The sequence below is a fragment of the Dermacentor albipictus genome, chromosome 5, assembly GCF_038994185.2.
Source record: "Dermacentor albipictus isolate Rhodes 1998 colony chromosome 5, USDA_Dalb.pri_finalv2, whole genome shotgun sequence".
Taxonomy (NCBI): domain Eukaryota; kingdom Metazoa; phylum Arthropoda; class Arachnida; order Ixodida; family Ixodidae; genus Dermacentor; species Dermacentor albipictus.
The window spans coordinates 14,115,680-14,125,908 of NC_091825.1; the positions used below are offsets into that span (position 1 = coordinate 14,115,680).

At 43.6% G+C, this 10,229-nt stretch overlaps 1 protein-coding gene across 2 annotated transcripts in view; it reads left to right on the plus strand.

Annotated features, from left to right (window-relative positions):
• scu (hydroxysteroid 17-beta dehydrogenase 10) overlaps positions 1-8,800 on the plus strand; it is a 48,493-nt gene extending 39,693 nt beyond the window's left edge. For both annotated transcript variants that reach the window (XM_070538283.1, XM_070538282.1), the window contains exons 4-5: positions 7,105-7,342; positions 8,525-8,800. In XM_070538283.1, the coding sequence (XP_070394384.1) occupies positions 7,105-7,342; positions 8,525-8,715 (429 nt within the window). In that variant the 3' untranslated portion in view covers positions 8,716-8,800. The remainder of the gene's footprint in view (positions 1-7,104; positions 7,343-8,524) is intronic.
• Positions 8,801-10,229: the final 1,429 nt, after the last annotated feature.

The following is a 10,229-nucleotide window of genomic DNA, read 5'->3' on the forward strand; positions in this document are numbered from 1 at the left end:
CAAACACATCCTCCAGAAGTACACCGACATTGCTCAAGGCCTTTTAGCACAAGGGGCAGTGGAAGGCCCCGAAGGATATCCACCGGCTGAGCTTTTAAAGGGCCAGAAGATAAAGACAAATGTGCCAACGATGCCCAAGCGGTTTAAGCCAACTTTAAGTTAAATTAAGACACTGCCCTGTGTATAGATGGTGTAGCAAGACCCTGCGAGAACGGGAGACAAGAAACTACAACGCTCGCCACATTTGACCATCACTGCTCACAGGTGCTATGATCCACATCAACCAAGGGACTCAACACCAAGGAACGATTCTTGAACTGGCACCTGAACCAAAGTCGTACACTGTGCAGACAGCGAATGGAAATGTGCACCCCACTAAACGCCACCTCTGAGCTAAACCGCAGATAGGCCTGAAGTCAGGTGACACTGTAGATGCCAGACGCACCAGGTGCAGCAGTCGTTCAGTGAAGCCACCCCATCATCTGAGCTTCTGAACAAGTTGCCGGCTCTTCCTCAAGAAAGGGAGGTGTTGTGCATGCGAGTTCTAGTTGAGCTCATGGTGCCACCGACTTGTGGCAGAGTCTGAAAGCAGAACATGTGTGAAACGGGTTGGCCAGACCAGCAGATTAGGACTGAACAAGGTCTGAAATAAATGCAAGCATCCTTCTTCTGTTCAGAGTCTGTGCTGCTGGTTCTTTTCCTGTTGGCAACACGACATTAACATGCACCCAATGCACAGTACATCGGTGTTTTTGCATTTCGTCTCCATCAGAATGTGGCTGCCGTGGCTGGGATTTCATCCCGCACCCTCGGGCTTAGCAACGACAAAGCCTCTATACCGCTATGGCGGGTAATGACACGTTTGATGATGACGATGCATTGACACCTGCATGATGACGATGATGAAGATACAAGAATGAATGTAATGAAATGATGATGCCATTATGACGATGAAGGCAAGTTTATATTGGAGCTTATGTCTTGGCAGCAGCGGGGGCAGCTCGACAACCTTCTGAATCTACTTTGTATATTTGCAGCTTGGACCACTGTTTCGACAGCTGCTTACGGCACGCCGTGATTTTAGCAAGTGCAAGGCTCACCTGCAGTGACTACGTGTGACTGCCAGTGACGTCACGCCCACCAGGTGGAAGAACAAGCTACATAAAGGCCTGCATCTCCGATCCGCAACCATTTGGCAGCAGCGGGGCAGCTCGACAACCTTCTGAAGCTACTTTGTATATTTGCAGCTTGGACCACTGTTTCAACAGCTGCTTACGGCACGCCGTGATATCAGCAAGTGCAAGGCTCACCTGCAATGACTACTTGTGACTGTCAGTGACGTCACGCCCACCAGGTGGAAGAACAAGCTACATAAAGGCCTGCATCTCCGATCTGCAACCACTTCACTTGGCAGCAGCGGGGGCAGCTCGACAACCTTCTGAAGCTACTTTGTATATTCGCAGGTTAGAATTATTTTTCACAATTAGTACACAAAACACTCTAATTTCTGCCTTAACTGCTGCCGATACCAGTGCTTGTGTGTTCTCTTGTATTGTGAATGTTATGGCTGATTCCGCCATATTTCGAGAGGAGCTCAGGAAGGAAATGTCAGATTTCAAATCTAAGTTGGAATGCGAAGTCACAAAAGAACTCAGAGAGCTGAAGGCAAAAGACTTGACTTCTGTCATGCCGAACTCAAAAAGGTCAAGCATGAAAAAAATGAAATCGCGAAAGAAAACAAGGAGCTCAAGGCAATTAACAGAAAACTTGCAAGCGATTGCTCAACGCTATCAAAGCAAGTCGGTCAACTCGAGAACCGTGTTACTGTGTCTGAGCAGTACTTAAGAAACCGCAATCTCGAGATCAAAGGTGTACCGTTGACTGAAAGTGAAAGCCTTCCTAAGATTTTGCACAAAATCGGTGTGGTCTTGAATGAACCTATTGACACGTGTACTTATCTTTATCGGGCGACCACGTTTCGCCGCTTAACAAATGTAATCGCACAGTGAGGGACGCGCCTGCATGTATCCGACGTTTCTGGAAAGTTATCGATGCTTCTACCCGGCTGTCTGTTGTCGCCGAACCTTGTGTTATCTGATTTCATCGCGTAACGCGAATGGTGTAGAACTTTGTGGAAGGCACGCGGGTCCGAACGATTAGTCTGGAACATTCGATGACTGCTCTATAAAAGCCGACGCGCTTGACCCGCTGATCAGATTTCCGACGATCGCCAACCGTGTTCGCCACTATCGTTGTGCTATAAGTGTAGCCTGTTTTGTGGGCACAGGTTCGCCCAATAAAAGCTAGTTTTGTATTCCACCGTACTGCTTCTTTCTTCACCGTCACTACCACGTGACACTATCGTGGAAACAGACATTGAAGTGTGCCATCGTGTGCCTACAAGGAATGCTGATGCCACCCCAAACATAATTGTGCAGTTTAAGAGTTGTACCAAGCGTGATTCAATCCTACAGAAAGCAAAAAAGTCACGCCTGTCAACTCAGGAACTGGGTTTTTCCCCTGGTTCACCACTGTATGTTAACGAGCACCTTTGTCCAACGCTGAAGCATCTTCTCAGCATGGCGCTTGCGCAAAAGAGATTGAAAAACTGGCGATTTGTTTGGTCAAGCAGCGGCAAGATTTTGGCCAGGAAAGATGAAACGTCACCGATTGTGCACATTCGCAGTGAGCTTGATCTAGAAAGGATTAACTAGTTTGCGTCGACTGCACATATTTTTTCTGTTATTCAATGCTTTTGCAATGGCTGTGTCCCCAGAATACAATAATAATGCATTTCACTATTCTAAAAACCATTTTACCTGCTTTCACCTGAATGTGCAGTCCCTGAGAAACAAGGAGGAAGAACTGTCAGTTTTCTTAGATGAATTTGTTTTCAATTTCGATGTGATTATGTTTACAGAGACATGGTGTTCTGCAAATACCGAAATCTTCAACCGCAAAGGTTATCAAAGCTTCTTTCTTAATAGGCAACATAAGCAAGGTGGTGGTTTAGAAGTTCTCGTGAAATGTGAGCTAGAATGTGAAATAGATGCCCAGTTTTCCATTATATCCGAGGACATAGAATGTTTGACATCATTATCGCGCGAATATATTTTCACTGTCATGTATCGGCCACCGAAGGCACAAATCCAACATTTCATTGGATACATTGAAAAACTTCTAAATTATGTTAATTCGAAAAACGCGAAACTAATTCTTGGCGGAGACCTAAACATTGATATCTTTAAATCTTCCTGCATTAAAGAAACACTCTTTTCAGCAGTAGGGTCATCTGGTCACGCTATCTTAACAGACACGGCAACGCGTGTTACATCCCACACAGAGACACGCATCGACCTCTTTATTACAAATATATGTACATACCGAAAGTTTGACAACTGGTGTCCTGAATTGTGATATCAGCGACCACTTGCCGATTTATTTGTTTATCAGGGCTGAAGATAAGCTTACATATGCGCAAATGAACGATGTAAAGACGGTACAAAATATCGTTCCCACAACTCTAAACGCCTTCTACGCGTGCCTTGAAAGGGAAACTTGGACTGACGTTTACCATTCTTCAACGGCCGACGCCGCATACGAGGCTTTCATTTCTGCTTTCAAACGTATTTATTTCGAACATTTTAAGGAAAAAGTATTGCGGAAATGTAACAAAAACCAGAAACCGTGGATCAACCGCGAGTGCCTGCGCAGAATAAAAAAGAAGGCAAGATTGTTCCAAAAGTTTCTTAAGACCAGATCACCAGAGGATCTTGATATTTATAAAAAATATCGTAATAAGCTTAACGCCTTTCTAAAAAACGAAAAGTGCTCTTTTCTGCATGATCAGTTTAGTAAAGAGCAATGTAGAGACAGTGCGCAGATGTGGAATAAGCTCAACAGTCTGCTAAATCGCACACAAGTCTGGGCAACAGTCACGGAGCTAAACTATCGTGGCCGTCGTATTGAGGGCTTCGAGCTTGCTGAACAATTTAATACGTTTCTCAAAGATGCTGTGTCAGGTCCGCAAAGGTCAAGTAGGTCTAAACATGCCATAAATAGCAACCCTTTTAGCATGTATCTCGAACCAACTAATGAGGCCGAAATATGTGCCATATTTAACTCATTTAAAGACAGCAAAGCACATGATATTGATGGTATAGAGATATCTCCAGTTAAACACGTGGTTGAAATAATAGCCCCAGTATTGGCTTATGTATATAACTTATCAATATATTCAGGTTGCTTTCCAAAACTGATGCAAGTAGCTAAAGTTAGTATGCTTTTTAAAAGTGGTCACAGAAATGACATGGCTAACTATAGGCCAATTTCGATTCTGCCCATTTTTTCCGAGGGCTTGGAGAAGATAATTTATAAACGACTAATGAAGTTTTGCGTGAAATTTAACTTGATTACTTCATCTCAGTATGGCTTTCTACCAAACAGGTCCACAGAAACAGCTCTTCTAAAGCAAAAAGAAATAATTCTTGAGTCCATTGAAAACAAAGAATTGTGCATCGGTGTATTTATAGACTACTCGAAGGCGTTCGATCGGATCAACCATGAAATACTTTTGGAAAAACTGGAATTATACGGTATTCATGGAATCGCAGCGCTCCTCCTAAAATCTTACCTACAATATCGATGGCAGGGCGTGGCGATAGGAAACTACGTGTCTACTTACCAGAATATCACCACAGGAGTCCCTCAGGGTAGTATCCTGGGCCCATTATTGTTTCTGCTATATATTAATGATATAACAACTGTTAGCAACGACCCAAGTTATATTTTGTATGCAGGTGACACAAGCCTCCTATTTAAAAGCCGCGACGTGCAGCACCTGATCTTGCTTATTAACGAAACTATGGAAAGGCTTAGTAGATGGAGCGCTGCAAATTGCCTGTTAAAAATTTCAAAAAAAAAAACAAAAGCTGTGTTGTTTCATGCGCGTCAAAATTCGCTTATTGTAAAACCAGTGATAAAGTTCAACAACTGCAACATTGAAATAGTTGATACTGTAAAAACGCTAGGAATACTTTTCAATAAAAACATGAGCTCGGATCCTCACGTTAGCTCAGTTATGTCTCGCCTAAATAGGTGTGTTGGTGTTTTAGCAAAATTTCGCTCATACCTTCCCGTATCCGTAAAATTGTTAATTTATAACACACTCTTCTTATCCCATCTTAACTATTATTTCCTGGTTTGGGGAAATACCACATCATCTAACACTAGCAAACTGCATGTGCTACAAAAGAAGGCATTAGAAGCATTACGTCATATCGCTAGTGCTGATTACAATGCACACACTGCTGAACTGTTACGTCAGTTTCGTCGTTTCTATGCATAAGATAAAAAAATCTGTATATAACAGCGACCATGCATTTCTTAGCATATCATCGTTGAAAACGAACACCATTGTATATCCATTCTGTAGTAAAGAATATTGGCACGTGCTATTTTGTCGTACTGAGCTTGGGCGGCAAATGTTACGTCATGCACTTGCAGTTCTGTTGAACTAACTAATTTTCCAGGATATTCATGTAGAAATGTGCAGCATACGTAACATACGAGAATTCTTCATTCCATGATGTCAGTACTCTTTTTCCACTGCTGTTAGTATTTTTATGTATGTATAATTACTGTCAAGCTGTTCGTATTACATTACATTGTATAACACTAGAGGTTAACCTGCAATGGTAAGCTGTTAAAATGCCTTGTTAATTATCGCCCTTTTTGTATGCCTTGTATATTGGGGGCTCGGGTGCTTCTCAAGTGAATTGATTTTCACTTTTTGCCCGAGCATTCCTGCATTGTGATGATGCAAATAAATTTCAACTTCAACTTCAACTTCACTTACATATATCATCCGCTGCACTGTTTCACTGCAATTCGCACTATGTCTGATACTGGTTTGTGCTATACGCAGGACTGGCCAATAGTGCAATACTGCAGCCAGCACCTGCACAGTGGGGGGAAAAGGCAAAGAAAGCTTTGAAATAAACTTTCTGGTGTGAAATTTTTCTATAATGGTGATGTCATGGATGCCATGACCCTCTTCATAGAACACCAACTTCCCTTTTTTTTTCTGCAGGGATCCAGTACTGATGGATTGTTGGGCCAAGTGTATTGTCGTTTGAGCAAACAATGTTGAAATGTGTTCAGCTCTCTCTTTGTAGTTAAGGCAGAAAAGTTTATATTTATTTTGTTTATTTATTAACATCCCGAGGGTCCCAGGGCATTACCCGAGTGGGTGGGCATAAAATGGCAGTCAGTGGGTCATGTGTACTTTGAGTAACAGGCATACTCAAAAACTTTTCTGAAATGTAACGGTTTGAAAATAAGTGCAACGTTGACAGGTAACCGATTTCATTCTTTTGCTTTTTGTGAAAAGGAGTGCTGAAATGCTGCTGTGCGGGTTGTGAAGTGGTTATACAGCATTTGGGTGGCCGTGACATAGGATACAATGAGATCGCCTCTTAAACTGCAAGTCTGGGACAAATGAATGGTAAATTGTGGAGAAAACAAAAACGGTCACATTGTCGATGCGTGATGAGGGTGCTAAGCTGTACGTGTGCTCTTAATGCCAAGTAACTCAATAGAACACAAGTGGCTCGGTTCTGCATGAACAAATTTCATATTTTTCTACCTGTCTTTCTTTTTTAGTGGGCGGAAGGAGGAAGGGAGGGCTAGGTTGTCTTGGACTGCGGGCTGGTTAAAACCAGTTTTTAGGAAATTTCATTTCTTTTCTTTTTATTTTAGTACGAGATGCTAAGCCCTAGTTACAGTGACACATTTAGTTACCTCACCTGGTTGCGATTGTGGAGAGGAATAACCGAATTCTGTCGTAGGGAAAAAGAATGGCTTTAACCAGATAGATTCTGTTAAAATCAGAGAAAGTTCATAAAGGGCACAGTTGTAATTCACCTGAAAGTACTAGCATGAAGCCACAACTTGATCCCCCAGAAACGGAAAAAAAAATGGCATCTACAATACAGGAAATTTATTGCACATTTATTAATAGAAGCACGACAACCATTAGTCCTTTGTGTGTACATGCTCCGTTGGGAGGAGGACAGTCAAGCTCTGTTGCCACGCTGGGTGCAGGTGAACACGGTGGGGACGTTCAATGTGGTGCGGCTAGCGGTTGGCCTCATTGGCAAAAATGAGCCAGGCCCAGACGGTCTGCGAGGCGTCATCGTGAACACGGCCAGTGTGGCAGCATACGAGGGCCAGATTGGCCAGGTGGCCTACAGCGCATCCAAAGGGGGCATCGTGGGAATGACACTGCCATTGGCACGAGACCTGGCTCCCCAAGGCATCCGCTGCTGTGCCATTGCACCAGGCAAGGCTTTACTACATCTATGCAAGAGTCCGACACTTGTCAGTTTTGGAATTCTGTGAATAATGATGCTGTGAACAGCTTGCACAACACTTGGAGTTTCCTGCATGGCGGTAGCAAGTTCTCTACCACCATAGGAACACCATAAAGGAAGTTGAGTAGGTAAATTGCACTTTTGGCATACTACCGGGATACCAGAACAGTGCCGAAAAACAGCAGTGACAGCAATGGAAAGCCACCACCATTTGTACACAGCGCAGACCATTCTAGCTGCAACTAAAGCAAAGTTAACAGCGTTCCTTGCAAAGCACAGTTGGGGAGTTCATAGATAACATCTTGAGTAGTGAAATAGAAACGATCAGGAAGGGAGAAGGGCTATCGATTAAGTCAAGCGATAGCTTAGTGTTGTAAACCTGCCGAGCTGTCTCGTTGTGTAGAATGAGATTGAGTGTGATGATAACAGAACGGCATGGGATTCTTTCTTGGCTTCTCTCATTTGTTCAGATCTCCGTTCCTGAGCTGCTTTTGTGGCGTCAATGCTGCCAGTGAGCTTGATGCAGCAAAGATGAGTTTTGAACAGCTGAACTGAAAAAACAGACAAGGACGTCGCTATACTAACTCTCTACAGAGTTGTACAAGTACAGCCTTGTCTGTCTTCCTTAGCACTTTGTTCAAGACTTGCATTAGCTGTGAACCAACCAGCTTAGTTAAATACTACGTTGGTGTGGCACTCTGAGACCAAATCGTCTACTGAAAAACACTGGGGGAGGTTCTGCAATAAAGCTATTGCTCTAAATTTTAACGGTGGTAGGCCTGCATCAGTATCTCAATATGTTGTGAAATATGGTTTCAGAAAATGTAGTGTAATGTTCTACAAAAATTTGTCTGGTGGTGCATGCTCAAAATAAAATGAGCAATCACCGAAGGTTTAAATGTTTATTTCATTCAACCTTAGGCGAGTGCTCCTTTTATTTTTAGCATGATTTCAGAAAGCAAGTGATGTGTTCACTTGCTGCGTCAGTCATTTGGCAAAGTCATGCTACTCCCACCCTTTGTCACACCAGCCATTGTTGGTGAGTTTCGGAGTTATGCAAGAGATCTTGCATCACACCACAAACACATGCAAAAAATGTGGTATTGCAATTTACCTCGTGAATTGTGACGGGCTCGATTCTTGCTCGGCAGGCCTGTTTCAGACGCCACTTCTGGAGTCGCTGCCTGAGAAAGTGCGCACGTTCCTGGCCGAGACAATTCCATTCCCCAAGCGTTTGGGAGACCCCGACGAGTATGCTCACCTTGTGCAGACCATTGTGGAGAACCCTTTGCTAAATGGAGAGGTAATACGTCTCGACGGTGCGCTCCGCATGGTGAGCTAGGCATCTTACGAGGAGGCTGCTTCAATCAGCACAGTCCTTGCAGGACTCCCAAGTTGTTTTAATAAAGGTGAATGTTTGTTTTCAAGATATGACTGTATTGCCTTGCTGTTAGCATGGAGTCACTGAAACGTGTGCTTGACTTAATTAGTTTGTCACAGATCGGCACATTTCTTTGCTGCCTTGCAGCTGACTCACGTTAGTGTGTTATCTAGACTATTCTATTGAATGCTATGAGTACTCAGTATGTCCTTAAATTTAAATTTGAGTACAGAGTATTTTCTCAGTACTCAAAACAGATGAGTTTAAATTTGAAAACACAATGATCATCGACAGTTTCGGTGAGCAAGTTGCATTGCTGTAATGTACTTGCGCTATGAAATCCAAAGCATTCGACAGCACCAAGCACGACATTGTTTGGGGTGCCAAGAATGCCTATGAAGCATCTGACGGGGACGACTTCTCTGGCAGTTGCGACAAGGATGCATCATGGGGCATCGACTACCAAGATTTAGTAGCCGAGCTTACGGTGAGTAAAATTGCATCATGTTCAGAGGTCTCTGTTTTTCTAAAAAAATATGGGATGACCTGTATTTGCATTATACAATAGAAGCTTGTTGATACATTCTCATTACATACATTTCCCGGTGCCAACCTTCGCAATCGAGAACGCCAAAAATGACCCAAATGTTTTTTACTGGTTCATACGTTCCCAGAAAACACGATTTCTTGGCACCAACGTTCAGTACATCGCCAAACTGCGATTGTATATATATGTTTTCCAGCCGCTAGATGCCATGTAAACAAGAAAATGCGTGAGGCGCACGTGATCAAGAACAGTATATAGCTACCCGGTATGGCAGCTTCACCACAATACTTGCCCACCCGTCTCACGTGAAAACACCAGCGCGCACTCAGTGTCTCATTTCGGTACCAGCAAATATTCTCCGGGGTCATTGCACGAAGCATTCACAGCTATCACCGCCAATCCTATTGCGACAAGCATTTGCATATCCGTTTCAAAGTGCGTGATGCTGTCAGAAACATAGCCCACGCTTTTAATAGGTGATAAGCGTAACATGACGCCGTTCTCTGCTGCAGTCTGCGAATGTATACGTTTTCCCGCCTCTAGATTCCATGTGAGCAGGAAAAAGCGTGAGGCGCACGCAATCGAGAACAGTATATAGCCACCCGTCTCGCATGAAAACGACGGCGCACAGTTTTTTAATCCAGTACAAGAAAATCTCCAGCCGGGATCGTCGCATGCCACATTCACAGCTATCACCGCAAATGCGATATTGCGATAAGCACCTTCAACTATCTGTTTTACAGTGCGTGGTGCATAGTGCGTTGTGCCAGTGGTAGCGTACTGTATGCTTTTAGTAGGCGATATTCTAAACGCGCTGCTGTTCCCTGCTGCAGGCGGCGCAATGTGGGCACCACGATTCGCTTCGGTGGCATCTGGCATTGCCCACCAGTTCAATTTCGTTATTGTTTCCCGTCGCCCTCTCAAAACA